Source organism: Daphnia carinata, chromosome 3 (genome assembly GCF_022539665.2).
Source record: "Daphnia carinata strain CSIRO-1 chromosome 3, CSIRO_AGI_Dcar_HiC_V3, whole genome shotgun sequence".
Classification (NCBI taxonomy): domain Eukaryota; kingdom Metazoa; phylum Arthropoda; class Branchiopoda; order Diplostraca; family Daphniidae; genus Daphnia; species Daphnia carinata.
The window spans coordinates 2,798,824-2,820,345 of NC_081333.1; the positions used below are offsets into that span (position 1 = coordinate 2,798,824).

General features: G+C 41.1%; 3 protein-coding genes across 7 annotated transcripts; 2 read left to right on the top strand and 1 right to left on the bottom strand.

The window, feature by feature from the left end:
* Window positions 1-1,330: 1,330 nt before the first annotated feature.
* On the bottom strand, window positions 1,331-5,922 carry LOC130693431 (recQ-mediated genome instability protein 1-like). The gene is made up of 6 exons (XM_057516573.2): window positions 5,400-5,922; window positions 4,884-5,334; window positions 2,724-3,244; window positions 2,517-2,642; window positions 2,319-2,408; window positions 1,331-1,710 (listed from the first exon to the last, which is right to left on the bottom strand). Exons 1-6 carry the CDS (start codon window positions 5,664-5,666, stop codon window positions 1,522-1,524), a joined length of 1,644 nt encoding a protein of 547 aa, XP_057372556.1. The 5' UTR covers window positions 5,667-5,922; the 3' UTR covers window positions 1,331-1,521.
* A 6,763-nt stretch (window positions 5,923-12,685) lies between these two features.
* LOC130693452 (RNA-binding protein 4.1-like) lies at window positions 12,686-16,039 on the top strand. 4 transcript variants are annotated; one of them, XM_059494374.1, is made up of 6 exons: window positions 12,686-12,923; window positions 13,012-13,212; window positions 13,323-13,506; window positions 13,576-13,846; window positions 13,938-13,997; window positions 14,370-15,357. In XM_059494374.1, the coding sequence occupies exons 1-6, from the start codon at window positions 12,909-12,911 to the stop codon at window positions 14,422-14,424; spliced, it is 786 nt and encodes a 261-aa protein (XP_059350357.1). In that variant the 5' UTR covers window positions 12,686-12,908; the 3' UTR covers window positions 14,425-15,357. The 4 variants fall into 4 exon arrangements, with proteins under 4 accessions (XP_059350357.1, XP_059350358.1, XP_059350359.1 ...); XM_059494375.1 differs by lacking the exon at window positions 14,370-15,357 and adding an exon at window positions 15,859-16,039 and having other exon boundaries at window positions 12,687-12,923; window positions 13,323-13,512; XM_059494376.1 differs by having other exon boundaries at window positions 12,688-12,923; window positions 13,323-13,512; window positions 14,731-15,357.
* Window positions 16,040-16,156: 117 nt separating this feature from the next.
* Window positions 16,157-19,802, top strand: LOC130693425 (L-asparaginase-like). Of its 2 annotated transcripts, none has more exons than XM_057516561.2 (10): window positions 16,157-16,457; window positions 16,660-16,894; window positions 16,979-17,014; window positions 17,554-17,792; window positions 17,871-18,207; window positions 18,272-18,442; window positions 18,515-18,924; window positions 19,008-19,223; window positions 19,294-19,482; window positions 19,589-19,802. In XM_057516561.2, exons 2-10 carry the CDS (start codon window positions 16,672-16,674, stop codon window positions 19,730-19,732), a joined length of 1,965 nt encoding a protein of 654 aa, XP_057372544.1. In that variant the 5' UTR covers window positions 16,157-16,457; window positions 16,660-16,671; the 3' UTR covers window positions 19,733-19,802. The 2 variants fall into 2 exon arrangements, with proteins under 2 accessions (XP_057372544.1, XP_057372543.1); XM_057516560.2 differs by having other exon boundaries at window positions 16,158-16,346.
* The last annotated feature ends 1,720 nt before the right edge of the window (window positions 19,803-21,522 follow it).

A 21,522-nucleotide genomic window follows, 5' to 3' on the forward strand; every position in this document is an offset into this window, starting at 1 on the left:
ATAAAGCACACCGTATTTTTATATATTTATACATATATGCTTGCCCCGGAAGAGAGATCGATGCGACATGTCTCCGCCTCTTTTTTGTATAGACGTGACGCGGTTAAAGGTTCCCATTCGGAGGGTACTAAAGGCTTTTTCGGGGAGAGAAGATTGAGAGAGTAGTATTAGGTATACCATTTCGACGTTCATCGGCGCGCTTTATTCTCCAACGGCAATAGAATATATAAATAACTAGGACTCACCATCAAATGTATTACCAGGGACGTTGAATCAAGGACTTGATGAGTGAACCATCCAAAAAATGTCTACTGCAAATGTTCCCCACGACAGTCTTTTCATTTTGTATTTCATATCAAAATAATGTTTAGTCAGCCCGAAAAAAAAAAAGATTTTTTTGCGGTTTTGCTACCGGACAGTTGCGTGTCATGTTTCTTGTTTCATTTTTTGTTGTTGTTGTTTTGGTTGTTGCATGTTTTGTCCGAAGCTGGCCGAAGGGAAATCAGATTGTATTCCAGGGGGCATCACAATCGAAAAGGCAAAAAAAAAAAAAAAACAAGGGGGGTTTCATCTCAATTTTTCACATTTGCGCAAAAAAAATGTTCGAACACTGCGTATCCCCTCTTTAAAAATTAAAAAAAAAGGTAGCAAAAGTTTATTTTGATATGGGAGCATCGTAAAAGAAGAGGAGAGCGCGCTTTTCTATATTAAAAAACTAGGAATATACACACCATCGACCCAAAACTTCGACTATTAAATGGGTGAACTGTGCGAATGGCCACATCTTTTTGGAATTTTTTTTTTCTTTTTACTTTAGATTTTCAGCTGCTGCCAAGTATCGATTCTTCATTAAACCATAACATGACATGTTTATTCCCTATTATTCGTATCTAACCGCCCTTCTCCCGCGAATGTTTCAATAGCAAAAAAAAAAAAGCTCATCAAGTACGTAACATCTCCCTCCCCATTTTTACCCGAACATTCATATTCTTCTTTTAAGCTTACACTTAAGACTTAATTTTGGCTTGATGCCATTCAGAATTTGCATGATGAAAAAGTAAATACATTTCCTCGTGTCAAACGATAGACATCATAATGAGCAGGGATATTTTTTTCCATGTTTTTTTCTCGAGTGGGTTCACGTCTCCTCGTTAACAACAAACGACACAGCTCTTCTCTTTCGCAGGAAAAGAAAAAAATCAACATCCTTCCCACTGGAGAAAAAGTGTGGCATTCTCTGTTCTTAAAAAAAGCGACTGATTTACAGCGCGAAAATTGGTAAAGAAGAAAAATAAAACGGAGATGAGAAAAACAAGTAGACACACGGGGATGGAGGCAGCCGATCGATCCAGCTGTTTCTGGCAGCAGGTACACACACACACACTGTATACACACACACACACACACATATAATGTGTGTAAGCCCAGGCACGGTCGTCGCCATTCTTAATGTTTTCTTCCATTATGATCTCGTAGAAAGCTCACGTCTAAAGTGCTAGATAGTGTATGTGTGCGAACCAATCACAAAAGTTGTAACATTTCGAGATGACGACGCTCAATGTCCTCCAACCGGTAGACAACGGGCAACTTATGGTTTGTGGCCGGAATTCCGGCTGCGCTGCACTTGTCTCGATCAGCATCACTAGCCGGCCATCGGATGTGGAGAAGGCAATTCAAACGGATGAGCTTTTGCTTGGCTTCTTCCAATACCTTTTTTTTAACAATGGAAAAGAAAATAGTAATCAAAGCAAAAAAAAAAAAAAAAAACAGAGTTTGATGAGAAAAAAAACCCACTAAAACTATTTTTTGCATATGCAGACGATTAGATTTCATTGGATTTTTAATTATCAGCCTGAAGAGCTTAGATGATATAACCCTTGGGGGCATGTTCTCTCAACCTTACTTCTATACATAGTACTTGTGCACCCCCCCCCCCCCCTCTTGATTGCGAGGAGCTTTGTGCAGCGACCCGCTTCCATTCCATCTACTCACTGGCGCATGTACGGAGCAAGAAAAAAAAAAACGTACCAAACGGGACTGGCTGATAGTTACTTCTGTCGGTTGTTGTCTTGGAACAGTTAATGCCGACTGGTTTCTGCTTATTTCATCTTGTTTGCTCTTTCCAAATACCGGACGAAAAGGCCCAACTTTTTTTTTGGCGGGGCTGTCTTTTCAATTTTGTGGGTTTTCAACGTTCTTGCGGCTAATAAAACTAGTCAATTATTTTCCCTCGGCAACAGAGTAGGCTTTCCTTTTCGACGTACAAGTTTTCAACTAACTTTGACGTTACGGATACGGATGTTGTAAAGGCAACTTACTTGTGCTCCGATACGTTTACTATCGCCGCCACTAGCAGCCATCATTGATTTGAGAGCAGGCGGTGAATATCCAATCAGATTCTCCAAAACCTTTTTTGTTTTTGCCAATCGGGAAAGATAAAAAAAAAGGAAAAAATCAACAAGAGGGGGACGAAACAAAAAAGTAGATTAATTACGGTCTGATTGATTCGTACTTACATCCGGACCGAAATCAACAAACAACGCAGCCGATCCGTCATTAATAATGGCTGATAATTTCCACTGGATTGTCCCAATCTCTGTTCTAGCCGCTTCTAATTTGCTTTTAATCGTCGCTACGAATCCCTAAGAAATGCCATTAAAACAAAAATGAAGTTTTTCTTTTAAATCGAGAAATAATTTGATGATCTATGGGGACTAATTCACCTTGACACAGATGAATTCCTCTTCACATTTGACATTATTGACCGCCCTGTCCGTCCTTGTTTTGATGTAACTCGACAAATAAGTGAAAGGTCTGTTGACAATAATAGGTTTAGCTTGGCCAGCTGTTGTCGACGTAGTTAAAGGTCCACTGATTTTGACTCGACGCCCAGCGTCTTCTTCCGACTGCCCCACCGGGACGGCAAGGTTGCCAGCTGTGAAAAGGATGTCATCATCATCGTCCGGGAACATGTCTTCATCTCCTGCTGATGCCGTGTGGAAAATGTAATCGTCATCGTCGTCCGGAAACATATCCTCCTCGACTTTGGCTCGTATGGCCCTCTGCTGGATTTTCTTAGCCGGCGGAAAGGAAGCACTCCAGGGTTTGAGGTCATCGTCGTCGTTCCTTTTCTGTTTGGCGACGCTACACGTGCCTTGATTGGCCGACGCGGACTTGTTTCGACAGACGCCTCTTTGTTGTTGCTCCGTGTTGTTTCCGCATTTGGCGGAGGAGGGTTCATCATCTGCGAAAGAGAATAACAAATCAACATCACAAGTGGCAATAAACTTGGCCATACAAATCACGTTCCAGTTTCCGCTCTATAGACAAGAAGAGACTTGATGAAATGATTCGACTAGATTCTTCTTCAAGAACTTTGTATGTTTGTGTGTGTCTCTTTTTTTTTTGCCTAGTGGCGGCGGAAGAATGAAAGAAGTCGGGTAACCCACTCTTTCTTTCATCGGCTCATCCTCAAAACAAAAAATATAAAAAGGCCCGAATCCTATCGTAGATTCTCTTTTGACTGCAAACTTCTTTCTTTTTTCTTTTCCTTTGACGAATAAATGGAATAAAGTAGATGCGAAGACTCGATTTTGTTTGTCTTGGCCAATTTAACGTGCAAGTCGATACGAAAGATTCTGCAGATCCCCCACAACCGGTTTCTTTTCGATTAAAAAGAAAAACGGGGAAGTTCAATCAACAAAAAAGACAAAGACGGTTAACTCTTTTTTTTTATGGTTAACCTTTGTTTTGTTTTCTTTTTTCAAATTCTTAAACGAAAAAGGAAAGTAAACCGACTCAATCGGTAGAGTATAAAGTGAAACTCCTCCTCACCGTCTGTGTGTGTGCGTTCAAACTCTTAATCGATTGAACATGGCCAGAGCGAAAGCCATAAAATAAAAAGCCTCAACTTGGGGTAGTAAACAATGGAATACGGATGAAGAAATCCATTCGTCACTTTTTTGTTTCCCTTCTTTCTCGACTTTTCAGATGCAGTTTCGACAGGCAGAGAAAAGGCAAGTACGAAAATGATGGAAAAAGACCAAGATTCATTTTTTTTCTTCCCTTTTGTTTTTCTTTTCTTATTTCGTAGAAAAAAAGCAACTTCCGTCGTCAGGAGGAGATCTTTGTGTTGGGCCGGCGCAGTATAGCCCGATCAATCACTAAACCCAACACACACACAAGCGCGCGCCGCTGTGTTGTGTGTCGACCTTTTACCACCAGGGATGCAGCTTCATTATCGACCGGGGTTCTCTTTTTCTTTCATTTTATTTATTTTTTTTTTTCTGTTGTTGTTGAGTACTCCCCTCTTTTTTTTTTTTTTTTTATCTTTTGGTATAGGGCAAAAGGTTTGGCAGCCATGACCGAGTACCAACACTTCCGGGCCGGCCGGAAGTCAAGACCGCAGAAACCCACCAATCTAACCCCCCTCTTTTTTTTCTGTGGGTGGTTTATTTGAGGTTACATCAGATTATTAATGCACTTGCTGGAACACGTGACCAGTCAAGTGAAAGGAGGAGGGGAAAAAAATAAATATTCAAACTCTATTGCCCACACATTGTGGTGTCAGACCTACGGCGAAAAGTTATGTTCAACTTAAATTAGATAGCGTACAACGGTAGCATGCATTTTCCCAAGCGATTCCTAAGTTCTCTGCGGAATGTTTTTATCCCCCTCCCACCGTCTCCTTGTTTTTTTTATACGCTGTCGATTTAACGGTCACGTGCACAATTGAGTTGGGTCCAAAAGTTTGTCACTCCATCGCTCAGCACAAGTGGAAGAAAAAAAGAAGCTTGCTAATTTTTTGAAAAAAAAAAAGTTTCCTTTTGTCCGAATCAATGAAAGAGAAAGAACAAAAAACAAACTAGAGGGAAATGTCATACCTCCATCTTGTTCGACGTCGTTGACGGTTGCTAATGTCTGCGCAGTGTAGGTACCGTAGACTGGGTTGGGGTTCTCTGGCTTGTCAAGCAGACGTGCCAGGATGTTCTCGGGAGCGTTTTTTTGCACTAGGTCACTCACTTCTCCACCTAAAAGTTCAATGTTGTTGGAACGGAGAAGAATGACCCCACGGCGGCACTCCACTGGTCCCTTGACGAGGACTTTGGTCCCAGGAATCAAGTCCAAGTGCAGGTGATGGATGGGGGTGTACTCCATGGCTTGGATGCTTTGACTGCCATCCGTTAGGTCAAGCAACAGCATCCTCCTGTTCTTTGGTTCCCATTTCGAAGGTATTTTCTTGTCCGCAGAGACTTCACTGTTGCTCTCCAGTCCCTTTGTGATTTTGGTGTGCTGGGAATAGGCAGACTGACCAATGTTGAGGACAGACATCAACTGTTTTTGGTCAACACACGAGAATTATTAGCACTTGTTAAATGATTGAGAGTACGCTGGCTCACCTGAAGGACATAATTCTCTGTCAAGTTGGCCAGAGTTGATTTATTCAAGTTAATGGGAAGTGATTTGAGTTCCAATGATACAAAATCCATGAGAAACCATTGTTGAGCAACAAATTCCAGTAGATCGGGGAGATTTGTTTTGGAATGTGAACCCCTGTAAAAGGCAATACAGCCATCGATCCATTCCTGAGGCGCCGTCATGGATGAAACTCGACATTTGTTTTTTAAATGATCCTGTACCCTCTTTCGCGTATCATCCATACTCATCGTTTATGCAAACAAGACCACAGTATATAAACACACACACTCACGCTATGTGCAACAAAAAGAATAAACGAATAACAATTCCTCCTCGTGTCAAACCGAGTCCCTTTTTCGGTCGACAGTTTCAATATTATGTTTTATGCCTCGGTGGCAAGCCTTCTTTTCAAGAACTTGTGTGGGTAAAGGCAAAAGGCAAACCTTGTTTACGTTTTAGGTATTGTTGTTGTGCCCGCCTTTATGTGTGTGTGTGTGTGTGTGTGTGATAGATTTTTGAATAGACATGCTATAGAGCCATCTAGCGGAATACCATAATAAATTATGATTTTTCTTTTTTCTTTTTTTCAACAAAACGTTTTTTTTTAGTTTTTAAATGATTGGCTCAAGAGGGGGAGTAAAAAAAAGCCACAAAGCGACTATTGGCCCGAGTGTCGCCTGTTTTACATAAGAAAAATTCTCGCGTGTGCCTATTATAACAGCGTTCGTGAAGAGGAAAATGTACCGGTACTTTTTATATCATGCCGAACAGAAACCTGGCAGACTAGTAATCTTATTAGCATAGAAATCCTCTCGTTATACCTACAACGGTACCATAAACGCACCCAATTTTCCGCCGGTGGGCGCGGCGAGACTCTTTTCTCAAACGAGCATTGCGTGTTGCGTAACAAACAATAATAATAATAACAAGACCATAAGGTTTTGGCCGACCGTTCTTAAAATTTTATACCATTCCCAACTTTTTTCTTCCTCCAATATTTACGGTAGAATCGTTTGCGACGTGATTGGCCTTCGTAAAAATGTGTGGAAATGTTCTATATATGAAATGGCAGCGAGCCGTGAAAGGAAAAGGTAATATGTGTCCTGCCATTGCATTTTATTGGCAACGTTGAACATGGCAAGCAAGAAAACTTAACATCTTCAAAATGGCGGCGGCTCCTTGCCAAAAAAACAGAAAAAGAAAACGACCGAATCTTGAGAGGAAATCAATACCGAAAAAGATCCTTTTTTTCCCCCCTCTTATACATACACCAGGAGATAGCAAGAGAGGATGCAAATGGAATTGTTAGACGGAGCGAAAAAAAAAAAAAAGAAAAACTGTTATTTTCTCTGCTCTCAACAAAAGAGACTTGGCGACGTGTAAAATCGTTGCCACCACTGCTGTTGGGGTATATCAGGCTGCTATAACCATAGAAAAGAGAAAGAGATCGTTCATCATTTGAGTTCTTCGTATTTTTGATGCTACTGATGGCTCGCAGCGCAACTGGCGTTCGCTCGGCTAAGGCCATATCGCCTTCTTGGGATATCATGTGATGATGGCGTCGAAAAAGAAAATGATCAAACGATTTATTGTTTACAGATCGTCATCAATATATAAGAGATCAACCTCTATACATCGAAGGGATACTATTATTCTTCATGGTTTTATACCAGTATGGCCTGTATACGACATTACTACATAAATTATAGATCGGATGCCCGGAGGGGGGCACGAGCGGAAACGTATAAAAACCCAAGTTCCTTTCTACATCTCTGAAATGACCGAAGCAGCACTTTAGCACCTTCTTTTTCACAATCTGGCAAAAGAGCTATAAAAAGCACAAAAAGAACTATAAAGAAATGTCTTTTTCGTACACGACGGTAGAGTAGTAATAGCATCTAGAAACGAGGAATTGGCGTCAAGTTTGTGGGAGCCGAATGCGTGTGTCTGTAATAGGATATGCTACGTGTAGACACAGCGGCCCGCTGGTGTGGAGTAGAGTGTGTAGGCCAATCTATATTGATTTAACGCCAGCTAGCTGGGAGTGATAGTTCTCTCTCTCTCCCTCCGGTTATATAGTGATTAGTGTCGGCTTTGCTGTGTGATTAGCAAAAGAAGAAAAGGGGGGAAAGTGAAGATTGGCAGCTATCGTCAGAAGGGTGGTAGGCATGCACACTTGCACAGCCATATTACAACATGCTCCATTTCCTAGCCCACTTTGGGAGCTGAAGGTCCTCGCTGTTATAGACTTTGGACGTGTAAACTGTAAAGTGATGTGCTGCTGTCTCGAAAGAAACAGACACGAGGCGCCATAGATAGAAAACAAACACACATGCAAAAAAAAAAAGGCCATTCGTTTTTTTATTTTTCTGGTAAACTTGCAGCTGGTGATGTTGCAGAAGAGACAAGACAAAAGACGTGAGAGCTATGGCGTTATATAGCGCTCGCAGCGTCTATTTGCTGCGAAAAAGTTTAGCCTGGGTGCCGTCCAATGCAACTTTACCATCGACTGTTAATGAGCGAGCAGCGGACTGCAATATACTTACACGGTGCTGCTGGTCGCTACTATATCTAAAACTCAAAGATATATTTTGACGATAATCCTGCTTTATTGCTGGTCGAATTACCAAGTTTTCCTTTAGCTGCAGCTTATTTATGTAATCTCATTTAGGAACGTTAGACGCACTAGCAACTGTCACGAGCGCTTGCAACGTGATTACTGTGCTGTGCTACATATTGATGGCCTTTGCGCGACACATAGAGAAGTGCTAAAAGCTGAATCATCTTTGATTTCTTCTTTCACGGCTCTTTTGACGGTGTCGCTGGATAACAACCCAACGTGCTGTGGTTCTTTATACGTATGGTAATGAGCTTATTCTGCGCCAGTCAACGCGCGCACCAGCGTTTGATCAGTTTTGCATGAAAAAAAAAGGGAACGCATGTCGTGGGACGAGCGCAGTTCACATACCTCTAAAGTTATGCTGACTCAATAATATTCATATATTCCATATCTTTTTTTTTGCCACCCAGACGAACGGAGAGGGGGCAGTCTCCACATTGTTTCTTATTTCCATGTGAATAAAAGGCCATATATTCCATTTATATACAAAAAATAATTTAATGTATGGACAGCCGATCGTTCCTTCAACTTTGTAATGCATCAATAAACTCTTTGTGTATGTCCTACTGTGAATGTACGAAGCAAGCGGGCAGCAGAAGCAAAGTGTAAAACCTTATATAATACATGACGTTTGTGCTGTGTGCTGAAAATTTGAGCTGCCGCGCTCCATCGATCATCGACTGAAATAAAAGGGGCCTGGCTAGATGTACTAGAGTGAGCGGGGGTTTGCTATGGCAGCTCTGTGTATATATATTGACGACGTAACTGCACATATGGAAAAGCAGGGTTCTGCTGAGTTTTCGAATCAAGCTCCCGTCTTTATGTGCACGCCATAACGTTAGCAAAACTCTTTTCTGTTCGCTATATAATCCTCAGCAGCCGCATAGGGACGGACAGAGAGCCGAGGCACACGCGAAATCGCCATAAAATTCAATCAAAACTTGATGCTCTGTTCTCGGTGCTATAATTTAGGAAATCGGGTTGTTGCGAAAAAAGGTCTACAGTCGTAATGTGCCTATGTGTATATTAGGAGTCATGCTCCCAATCCATCTCAATTCGTTATGCATATTGCGTATAGGTCTCCCCTTCTCGTTGCAGAACATATAATTCATCAGTCGGGTCATTATTTTTATTTTCTAGCCGCTTTTCAGGCATACACCTGCTGTGCAGCGGGGGTAAACTAGTCATTTGCGTTGCGTATTGTATTACATAAATACTGTGTGCGACGTGTACATCAACCCATTACACAGTCTGTAAAATTGGTTTCCCATCTAACGTACCCACCGTACATTTCTAATGGTTTCATCATGGATTTTCATAGATGTATAATTCTACTGAGTGAAGGAGAATTAATACCATTAATGAATTAATTGGCGGCCACATTGAATGAAGTGGACATTCATTTGTTCAGCTTCAACTTTTTGTTTTGTATGGAAATCTTAAAACTTCGATTAAATCGCTGGAGTCCCAGCCTTGAATCCGGTTGATTGTCATCCACTTCCATTATGCACTTAAAGTAGAAAAATAATTTTTATTTTAATCTTTAAAAATGCCGAATTATTTTTCTGTTCAATACAGCCTATTACGTATGATTCTTTATTGTTTTGTTTGTTTTTTTTATGCGAAATGTTAAGTAAATAAATCTCTGACATGTACATTTCTCTTTTTTAAAAAGGGAAAATATGGTGAAGAAAAGCAATTTTGCTGTCGTCAGCAATGTAAGACAGCAAACCAGATGGTACTGATGTCCGACCTCCCTTATATTATCTAAGAGAAAACGAGGAGCTGTACAGACAAATAAACGTACGCAAGCGCGGGAGTCTCGCGTATACATTCCGGGACTGAATGTATAAGATGTGTGCTGTCTGAAACGCTATACGTTATGTGTCACTAAAATAAAAGGGAGCAAGAAAAGAAAATGGCATTTGGGGGAAAATGGTTTTAGTTTGCCTTGCCCCGCCCATCACCCTATCTATTGACAATAAATGCGAGTTATATAGTGGGTTTTCTGCACATCTCTTGTCGAAAGGATCGACAGCAGTCGCCCATGAAAACGGTGACGTCAATGCAACGGCATCATGTCTAGTGTATTAAACATTGGGCCAAACTCATTTTGCTCCGTATATACACATCGTAGCAATGGCGCTGGGTGTCACTGCAAACGACGAACACTTAAACACAACTCCCTGTGTCAATAAATGATCTTTCTTTTCGAAATATTATTCAAGTCTAAATGAGATGTGCAGAGCTTTTATTATTATTTTTTTTTATTCTCGCCTTTGTATTGTGTACACAGGCGAAAATATCGTGAATCACGATGACGATCCATTGTGGAATATTGCCTCAAGACATGTACGCTTATATCTTTTGCCGCAACCGCCTATCGCTCTTTCTTTTTTACACACTCACGATTGAATCGCTTCATTAACCCTGCTCATATATCAACCCTCTCTCTTTTTATCTCTTTCCCCATTTTTCTTCTGTTGTTCTTCTATACGGGAAAAACGATTGTCGAGGACCGTAATCACATCAGGACTTGTGTACATCCTCCATTTAGCCGTGGGCTTGTACACATCCATATCTTTTTTGAAGCGTGTATCACAATTCAATGTTTTAATCGATTTTGCCATGGGAAATAACTTGCGCGTAGAGATCAAACGTAAAGTTTTCTTTCAGTTATTCTTTTTATTTGCTACTTTTTCTTTTTTTCCTTTCTTGTGATACCAACCGAATTTTTCAAATATTTTTGTTCTTTAACAAAAAAAAAAGTCAATCCTCACGAGAAAGGACGACAATGCGGTTCAAAGAACACATCAGTGAGAAACGAATGCTCGTCTTCCCTTATTTTCTCTTCACGTAGTTTGCAGAGAGAGAGAGAGAGACCACTGCCCAGTTGGTCCGTGTCCTCTAATCCCATCAAGGGACCAAAGAGAAAAGAGTTTATTCTGACTTTATGCGGAGTTTCTAGCAGCCTAGCCGATCTTTTGCCGAAGACCGAAGTTTACCCAGATGAACATTACGAGGACTTCTGAGATGTCTTGGATAATAAAACAAGAGCCAAGTTCTTTTTTGGTAAAAAAAAAAAATTAAAAAAAAAAAAAAGGAAAGTTTTTTTGTTGGTTCTTTTAGGTCCTTGAGGACTCGTGTGAAATTAAGAGGTATTTGTGGATAAAATGAAGCCTATAAAACCTTAGACTTTTTATTTCGATCTTGTCGAATTCAATTGTACTCAGTTTAACAGGAACAAGAAAGACGACGGCAACGACGTATAGGAATAAATATATATTCTCCAGAGGATGGTTGAAGGCTCTACTGTATAGCGACGTGGATCTACCAACAGACTTGTACCACCTAATTTGAAAATGGAAAGTAATTCAATTTCCATTTCATTTCCGTGCTCAAAAGTTTTTTTTTTTCTCTTTTTCAAGTTGAGTTTCCTTCTCGCCATCTAGCGACAACTTGTAGAAACGCCATATTGCAGAAAAATAGCACACGATTAGTCTGTTAATATCTGCGTTATAATAATTAGCGTGCAAAACTGGGTAATCGCTGGTTCTGTCACGAGTTCGCCTTAAGCACGGGTAAATATTAGTTTTCTTTTTTTGCAGCAAATGGCTAGACTTGGGATACCAAAAATAATGGCAATATAATGCAGATATACTGCTTCATCTTCCGTTTATCCCCATCACTACCATCAAATATGGTGGTCGCATATCTAGACTCACAGCAAGAGCGCCTTGCAATGCCATTAAAATGTCCACGCACATAGCAAAGAAGAATAGCTGCTATGCCATCTGCACTTTGTGTAAGGTCTTCTTCTTTAGGGGCCGTGCTGTGTGCAAATGTCGGTTAAGTAGGCACTTTTCCATTCAGCCTATTCTCTATTTTAGACTGAGAAGTGTCTGTAGAGCCTCTTGCTTTATGCAAGATCCTGCGTGAGTGTCAGATGATACTGCAGCAGACGTTTCCCCATAAAACGTGCTATGGTGTAGTTTATAGTGAAAAGCGCGTGTTGAAAACATCCGTATACATGCTGAATATTAATCTTCTATTCAGTACTTGTGTCAGAGAAGGGAACTGGTAACGATTCTAGGCGGCAGATAACTCAGCTATAAACCCATTTTTGCATGCATGAACAAGTATTTTGTTGTATATAAGCGGCGTCTGCTGTACATTGCAAAATGCGACATACTGATGTAATTGTAGAACGTTTTGGAGGAACGGAGGGATAACGGGATAAACTGGAAAGGCTTTGCTCATTCCATTTGTGAAAAGAAAATGAAAAAACTGCAAATGACTGATAAAACTTCAGAAAATTGAATTCGACGCCCAAGGTACCTGCAGAGTCATAGTGGGGAAATTTTCCTTCTTGACTTTTGAACCTGTTTTACCATTAGGTTTTATAGACTAGTGCGTTTAGGTTTAAGTTTAAATATGTGAAATCTGCTTGGTTAGAACGCAACTTGGCAAAATGGGCGAGTCCTACAGAACGAAACTTAAAAGCCTCGCGTGACAAATGTCAAAACGAGAATCTGAAATGAAATCGATAGCCACGTTGATTAATCGATATACCAGATACTTTTTGTTAAAACATTAAATTTCGAAATTCCAGGCCATCTGGCAACAGCGCTCCGGCTTCTGACGCTTACCCAACCCTGTACCTAGCCTTCTCCCTCAAAAAAAAAGACAAGAAATTTTCCCCGCTTCAGACGCCTTTTACGAATTAATTCGTTTGGGTTTTGTTTCTCGTGACGGCTCGCTAAATCCACCGACATCCGTCCTAATATTGCAATTCGTGTCTGTTTAATAAGTTGAACAACTTTGCAAAGAAGTTTTGCGTAGTGTAATTTATTTTAGAAACCGACAAAAAATGGCCGCACCGCCGGTAAGCACCATTAAAAAAAACCTTTCATGATCGGTCGTGAAGTAGAGAAAAACTGTAGCATACTAGTAATCTTTACATTATATATTAGACTAAGATTTTCGTTGGACGTTTGCCTCTCGATGCGAAGCAAGAAGATCTACGCGCCCTTTTTGAGAAATATGGAGTCATTACAGAGTGTGACGTCCTTAACCGTTTTGGATTTGTACACATGAAATCCGAAGAGATGGCTAAACGAGCCATCGCCGCTTTACACAATTCCGAATTCATGGGCTCCCGCATTACTGTGGAGGTAAAGGTTTCAGCAATCTGCCAAGTATTGGCATTGAATCTATCATACACCATTAGTTTTTAGTATTATGAATAAAACTAAGTGGTTGTTGTTTCTTTCTACATTTACAGCCTTCGACTGGAAAGAAGGGAGCTGGTGGAGGTGGCAGGGGAGGACGTTCTCCAGGTGGTGGTCGTGGAGGTGGCCCAGTTGGTCGCAATGGAGGATTTGGTGCTGGTAGACCATCACCCTATGATCGCCCAAGAGGTCTTGGAGATCGCTATGGCCCTCCAGGTGGTCTACCTCCTTCAAATGGTGGAGGTAATTATAGAATATGTAAAAGTGTTTTGCAATAACTGTCTAACCTGTTCTGCTTTATTTTAGGTTATTATGAAGATTTCGACATGTATGGACGACGAGGACCCGCTCCGGTTTCCCGGGATCCCTACGGTCCACCATCATATGAACGACGTGGCTACGAGCCAGGTTACGGAGACCGCTACGGAGGTGGCGATCGGGATCGGCGTCCTATGCCCCCAATGGGCGGTTCACCTTACGATAGGCGCCCACCACCATCAGCCGATTACCCACCATCCCGAGCCGGACCTGAATACCGTAGGAGGACGCCACCTCCTGGCCCCATGGGCGACACCTAGTAAGTTCGAAAATATTGCCAGTTACAATGAAACCGCTACCCACAGAATATCATAATTCTAATTTCTGTGTTCTCGTTTTTTCATCACCAGTGGTCGATTTGATCGTGACGTGTACGAAGCTGTGCCATCTGATCCTTACGGCTCTAGACGGTAAGCTATCTCTAGCCTTCTATCGTTGTCGTCCAGTCGTTGCTCTCGCCAATACGAAACACCTGACGAATTGAAAGTGTGGTCTAGGCCAAGTGAACGCGGCGCAAGACCGGGGGAAAAAAAATGAAAAATAAAGATGTTTTTTAATTATTTGCCGACCGTTTCGCGGTCCACTTTGCGTAGATCCGACACAATTCAGCCATTCTTCAAAGGCTGTCGTAGTTTTTTTTTTCTTTTCTTTTTTTTTCGTTGCTTCGTTCCTCTTTTCTTCTACGTGTTGATTACAAAAGTAGTCAAAAGAAATTGCATTTGCTGTATATTCCGACCGTCCAATTTCGTGACTATTGTCTATGCTCTACCGTTATACCACAGCTATCCGGGCGCCGCCCCACTCGGAGACCGAGACCTGCCTCCCCGTCGTTATTAAAACAAAAAAATAAAAAAACGAATGAGAGCTCGAAGTATGCGCAGCGTCGTCCTTGTGGGAAGTAAGAAAGGAGCGATTTAAGACAACCGGGAAAAAGTAAAAAAAAAAAAAAACCTCACCGATTTCGTGTTCTCATATCTCGTCCGCCGTCGTCCTCGTCGCGTTCTGAATAATAATTTGATAAACAATAATTAAAAAAAAGACGCAACTAAAAGTGAAAAAGGCGATGACTTGTTCACTCAACCTCAACACACAAAAAACATCCGGTCTCTTTTTATATATCTCCACCTTCCTTGGCTTTTGCAGCGCGGCCGTTTGACAGACGAATATGCATCGAGCGTCGCGCGAGTCTAAAGCGAAAAGAAGTTTCACACATCGAGAGGATTAAAATTGTTCATTTCATTTTTTTTAAAAATCTGTCATGGTCATCAATCGAGTAGTGTTTAGTACTTGTCTTGTTTGTAATCAATTTTTTTCCTTCATATCCGTTCAACCTCGTCTCCTCAGTCGCTCTTCCGGATGGATCACAAAAAAAATAAATAAGTAGTTTACTTTACGTAATTGGAAAAGCAGAAATTCCATTACCGGAAAGTTTTGACATTAGAAATCTTAATTTGAAAAGCTGATTCCTGTCCCTATCACGATTCTTGCCTCTCACCACCTCCCCTAGTTGACGTCGCCTGCATTTTTTTTTTGAAATTTGTCTCACTTCCTTTTTTTTTTTTCAGTTCTCATATGATTTTAAATTCTTTTTGGGAATCGTTTTTCTCTTGCAATTGATTTTGCTCTCCCCTACATCTCTCCCCCCGATAGTACGGTGCGACTTGATTCGAAATAATTTTGTAAGACCGTTGTTTCTTTTGGCTGAAAAGCGACACGTCATGAAAAAAAAAAGAATACACGACCATTTGTGGATGCTCAACCCAACAACAATCGGGGGAAACGTTTGCGTTTTTTCAAGAAGAATGTGGTTGACGTTCGGAGCCTTAATGCTTTTTCGAAATAATCGCATCCTTGTAGGCGAAGTGTGACACGCTTTCGTAGATTGGAGAACAGTCGATTTGTTTTAGTTATCCGATTCGCCGATCGTTATAAACGAGAGCCCTACTATTCCGACCGCGAAGGAATTTATTCCTGGATCATCGTCTACCGAAAAAACCAGACCGAAAAAAAAATGATTCCGTCCGTAGAGAGAAAAAGAAATAGGGCGCCCGCGACTGCATTTCCTAAGAATAGAAATCAGGTAAGCCGCAAATATATTTTGAAATCGGGATGTGCTTTTACTTGAAGCACGTCCCGTGATAACGAAAAATGGCAACATTGTGTCCTGAATGCGTGAACAAATCAACAAAATGTTATTCAATTTTTGTTTTTAACTCTTGTGTATTCGTAACGATCCTTCCATTATAGTCCCGCGTTTGCGGTTTTTCTTAGTGCCACGTTGCCCGCGTTTTCTTGAAAAGGGACGATGGGAAAGTGCGCATGTCCTTGGAAAGGCGAAACAATTATTTACTGCTCCCGTGGCTTCTCCATTTGATCTTGGTCACTCCCTCCCCCCACTTCTGGCTCCACCCAGTTTGGCTCGCCCATTCAGAACGAAAAAAGGCTGCTGCGATGTGTCTTGTTTGTCTCGTGTAATTTTACTCGCGGTCGCTGCCCGATTGCATCAGCGGTTTTTTTTTGTCGTGTGTGTGTGTGTGTGCTGTATGTATGCCCGTTTCAAGTTTGCGGAGTGTTTAAAAAAACGAAGCTCGGCGAGGAAACCGCGCGCGCTCGAGAAAGACTTCTGCACACGTTGGGGAGCGTTTCTGCACGCACTAGGAGGTCTCGAAAAGAGGAGAAAAGAAGTTTTATTTAATCGCGCAACTTGGCCGACGTGTAAAGCCCCCTCGTGATCGAGAGACATTCTCACAACAGCGCAGGTTTGTGCGTCTCCGGCCTTTTTTTTTTCCTTCCTCTTTGTAACCAAACAACAGGAAAAAAACGTAAGAAGCAGCAGCGTCGTCGTTTTCTGTTAAAAGTGGAACGACGAGGTACGATGAGTAGTGTCCAAAGATTGCGCGTTGTTTCTCAATTTTGTTTTTAACAATAATCGGTCGTCTTCGTTTCTCTATATATTGTTTATTTATTTATTGCATTATCTTTCGTTTGGTTTTTTTCTTTTTCAAATCCCCTTGTTTTGGTTGTTTATTTTTATCGTGTGTTGTACATATTTGTGTTACTCTACGGACATAGACAGTAGAGGACATGCTGAACAGCGGCCGAACGGGGACAGAAGCGGTGGCGATTGTGGCTTCGACGTTGGACGCGGATGATGATAGCGAAATTGTTTCTACATCTCCGAACAACGGCGGGCGCCCCCCCATCGACGCGGCTCATGTGCCCAAGAAGCTATGGCGCCATTCGTCTATGGACGTCTGCGCCAACCTCGAAGCCAAGAACGAGTCGAAAGTCCTGGTTCTCTATACTGGTAAAGTGTTAAACTTTAAAATGAGATATGAAGGAATATTCAAGACCGGTAATAACAGGCATCTTGTTTTCCCAACCATTTTAGGAGGAACGATTGGCATGATGAGAAACGAGAATGGAGGTAAGATAACGTTTACGTTTTCTAGTCCCGCACATGTTCAGCACTCCCTGCCGGCGTATCGATCGATAGCAAAACCTTTTGACGTCACATGGCACGACAAAAAATGACGTCGTCAGCGTATAATCGTCTTTAGTTTACATACTAGTATTTTAACCACGCCCCCGTCGCTCGTTGCGTCAGTTCTTGGCACAGCTCAAATGTTTTTCCTCCTCTGTGTGCTAGAAATGTTTAAAACTAATACTACCAGTCGTATCAACCATTTGCAGAAAACTTTCTCCTCCGCTTTCTTGTCTGTATTTGCACGGTGATTTCTTGTCACCACGATGAGATGTCGTGATCTGCTTGTCTAATTAGTAGGATAGAGGAATTCCTATCATGAAGAGCTATCGATTTTTTGTAATTGAGCTAAATGGCAGTTGCCTTGGCATTGTTGATGCTTTCATGGCCTTATGCTTACTGGTTCGCCATTCGTTTTCGTTGCGGTTGTTGAATATCATTTTGACCTTGATTTTTGCGTTGTGTTTTGTTTTCTTGTTTAGCATTGGTACCCATGGCGAATGCCCTGGAGCGGATGATCCGGCGAGCGATTCATTTGCACGATGAGAAATATGCAACTGCCCGTTTCGGTGCAGGAAATACTCACAAGGCTCCTTTAGCTCTGCCGTCACTCGGCCCTGATGCCAAACGTATTCTCTACACCATCTACGAATACGAGCCGCTACTGGATTCGTCCAACATGACGATGGACGACTGGATCAATATTGCAAAAGATCTGAGGGTGTGTCTGTGATGCTACATTTAATTTCCGGCCATCGTTGAATCGTAATGTTTGATGGTTTTGCGCTTTGCTTCGCAGAGATCGTACGAACTCTTTGACGGCTTCGTCATCCTTCACGGCACTGATACGTTATCCTACACGGCGTCGGCGTTGTCTTTCATGCTGGAGAACCTGGGCAAAACGGTGATAGTCACCGGCTCGCAAATTCCCATTTTTGAAATAAGGAGCGACGGTCGGGATAACTTTCTCGGCGCTTTGATCGTTGCCGGAACCTATTGCATACCAGAAGTGTGCGTCTTTTTCAACCACAAGCTCTACCGAGGCAACCGGACAGTCAAACGCTCCAACGGTTCTCTGGACGCATTTGATTCGCCAAACCTGCCGTCCCTCGCACACTTCGGCATTGATGTGCACGGTAACTTAACTTTCATCTTTCCATTCGTGCTTGTATCCTAATTGAATCGTTTTTCTTTATCCAGTGGATTATAGATCAGTGTTTAGACCGGTCTCCATCGATCGATTCCGTGTTCATTCCATTTTGAATCGCAACGTTTGTCTGCTCCGTCTTTTCCCCAGTATTACCATTCAGACAGTCCGTGCGTTACTCCATCCGCCAATTGAAGGCATTGTCATGCAAACATATGGCTCAGGTAAGACTTTAATTTCCAGATGTTTGGTTACGAAGTTATATTGTTAATGGGGTAGTATTTGACTGGTTTTAGGTAACGTCCCTTCCAATCGTCTGGATCTCATCGACGAGCTCCGGAGGGCCACACAGAACGGTGTCTTGATAATTAATACCACGCAATGTTGCCACGGCGCTGTTCAGGCCATATACGAAACTGGAGCTGCCCTTCTGGGAGCTGGAGTTATACCTGGTGCTGATATGACACCTGAAGCTGCGCTAACGAAGTTGTCGTACGTTTTGTCAAAAGATGAGTGGGATCTTGAAACCAAGAGGCAGATGATGATGACCAATTTACGAGGTGAATTGACGCTTCCACACACGAAACTGGATAAAGAAATGGAATTGGTTGAAGCTTTAGCACGTTCCTTGCATTTGTCTTCCAGCGAAGAAATGGAACAACTCAAAGACGTTCTTTTCCCCTCACTCATTTGTTCAGCCGTCAAGGTAAAAACTTAATATGTTCCAGTTATCAGCATCGTCGCGATTTTAAAAAAAAATTTTGTGGATTTATTTTCAATGATTTTTAGACGGGGGATTTGCCTAAATTAGAATCCTTGGAGAAATATGGTGCCAACCTGTCTGCTGGCGATGTTGATGGTCGGACTCCGCTTCATGCGGCAGCTACTGAAGGACGTTTGGACGTTGTTGAATTTCTGCTGGGCAGAGGAGCCTCCGTTCACTCGAGAGATCGTTCAGGAAATACGCCGCTAATGTCAGCAGTTGCAGGAGATCACCACGATGTAGTAAGTGCAAACTGTTTTTACCCTGATTACGTTGAGCAGAATTCTTAGTTATCCTGATCTAACCACTCAGATAGCTGTATTGGTGCAATGTGGAGCTCACTTGACATCGGGACCTCACACAATTGGCGAAATGTTGTGCAGTGCTGCTGCTAGAGGAAATGTGAAACGACTCACCTCGTTGATGGAAGCTGGGGCTGACCTTAACCAACCGGATGTCAGCAATCGAACAGCATTGCATTTAGCTGCCCATCACAACCAGGTGAAATATAAATATGTTTGTATTTTTTTTACTGCCATACAACCTAGCTTGGCTTACAGCAGTCATCTGAGCATTTGTTTAATCTAAATTGAATTACTGTATTTAGGAATCCTGTGTTATCTTTCTATTGAAGAACCGAGCGTTACTCAACAAGGATGACTTTGGACTTACACCTGCTGACGTGGCTCGAAAATTTGAACATGGAAACATTCTCAGAATGTTATCCGTTTCCGAAGAAAATTCTGTTTAACGTATCAAAGAATGTGTGTAGTTTTGAACTATCATACGTTTGCAATCAATAAACGATGTAGTTGGGTAAAGTTCGAGGCTTTTTCAATGCAAATTATTGTACGGACTTATTCATTCAATGCAGTTCTTGTCTTAAATAGCAAGTTTTGAAGGTCTTTAACACTTGCTATTCATTTCTTTTGGTTATAAATTAGAAAACAAGATAGTGCTGCTGCGTCTCTGTATTTGCCTTGCACTTCGGCTGCGTGCGAGTAGTGAAACCCGTGTACGAATGTTTCTTAAATATAGGCATTCCAATGAGAAGTTCGTTTAAATCCATTCGTTAATTAAAGTTAGAAGATATCCACCATTGCCATCTAACGACAGCTCAATCATTCTATAAACGAAATAAGCCCGACTTTTTGTAAAAAAACGTTGTTTCTATCAAAACCATGTATTTAAAATGATTTCTAAATTTTAGCCAAAATTGAAAAAGTAGGAAGCCTTCCCACTTTTGCCAAAATCAGCAAAGTATGACATCTCATGGAATTGGATGAAACGTACCAGAAATAGTCAGAATTGAACGCTGATTCAGAATATAGCATTAGTTTTCTCCTTAGCCCTGCAGTTTATGAATAAAACGCAATCAAAGCTAATTTAGTTTGTTTACCGTCGCCAACGCCATCTATTAACAGAAATATCGAAAAAATCAGTTATGATGCTGGAAATATCAACCAAACTAGGATCTAGACAGAATCACTATCGGTAAACTTAATAAAGTGAACGAAACTGGATTGTCTATAAAAATTAAAAAAAACTGTTGAATTTCCATTAAAGGCTGGAAAAACAATATTTGTAATTTTTTTTTCAATACAGCCGGAATACTGGTCGCCTAATTTTAAAATTGAATCCCTTTTTTAAAAAGCAAATTTTAAAGTCAGTATTCGTGATCCTCATTTATTTGGAGTATAAATCTTTTGTTTTTAAAGCTATATTGAGGTTTCTAATAAAAAAGTGCAATAACGAAAAAGTCGGGCTTATTTTGTTGGGCTTATTTTGTTGGGATTGTTTTTTACGCCTGAAAAAAGTTAGGCTTATGAAGTTGATTTGGAATACTATAAAACCATCGTGTTCCAGCGACATTTGAATGCTGGTTTCGAATAAAATATTTTTTTCCCCTTAGTTATGCAGTTTTTGAATAAAGCGCAATCAAAGTGGTCTCAGACAAACTACTTTGGATCCGAATAACGCAAAAAGTATTAGTCCCATGTAAAAATGAAGCCGATTTTCGTGATCTCCGTTAAATTTCGAGTAATATTCATGTACTTTTAGCTATATTTAAATTTTTGCCAAAAATGAAAAAGTGGGAAGGCTATAGCCTTCTCACTTTTGTAGAAATTCGAAGAAAATGGCATCTCGTAGAATTCGATGAAACGCACCAGAAATGATCAGAATTAACCGCTGATTCCGAATATAGCATTAGTTTTCCCCTTAGATGTGCAGTTTCGGAATAGAATGCAATCAAAGTGATTTTAGTTTGTTTACCGTCGCCAACGCCATCTATTAACAGAAATATCGTAAAAATAGGTTTCGATGCTGGAAATATCAATCGAACTAGGATCTAAACAAGACTTAGGGGTAAACTAATCTTGTATTCGTAAACACCGTTCAATTTTGATTATCATGGGTGAGTTTTATCCAATTCCGTGAGATTTCGTTTTTTGCAGATTTTGACAAAAGTGAGAAGGCTATAAGCCTTCCCACTTTTTCATTTTTGGTCCAAATTTAGATTTCACTTAAAATACATGATTT

Bases quoted from the DNA above. Each gene is read 5' to 3' on its own strand.
- LOC130693425 (XM_057516561.2), top strand. From the start codon at position 16,672: ATGCTGAACAGCGGCCGAACGGGGACAGAAGCGGTGGCGATTGTGGCT. The intron at 18,208-18,271 runs GTAACTTAACTT...TTCTTTATCCAG, and splicing joins CTTCGGCATTGATGTGCACG to TGGATTATAGATCAGTGTTT. The intron at 18,443-18,514 runs GTAAGACTTTAA...GACTGGTTTTAG, and splicing joins CATGCAAACATATGGCTCAG to GTAACGTCCCTTCCAATCGT.
- LOC130693431 (XM_057516573.2), bottom strand. From the start codon at position 5,666: ATGAGTATGGATGATACGCGAAAGAGGGTACAGGATCATTTAAAAAAC. The intron at 5,335-5,399 runs GTGAGCCAGCGT...GACCAAAAACAG, and splicing joins CAGAGAATTATGTCCTTCAG to TTGATGTCTGTCCTCAACAT. The intron at 2,643-2,723 runs GTGAATTAGTCC...GGCATTTCTTAG, and splicing joins AGGAATTCATCTGTGTCAAG to GGATTCGTAGCGACGATTAA.
- LOC130693452 (XM_057516604.2), top strand. The intron at 13,847-13,937 runs GTAAGTTCGAAA...TTTCATCACCAG, and splicing joins GGCCCCATGGGCGACACCTA to TGGTCGATTTGATCGTGACG. The intron at 13,998-14,369 runs GTAAGCTATCTC...GTTATACCACAG, and splicing joins GATCCTTACGGCTCTAGACG to CTATCCGGGCGCCGCCCCAC.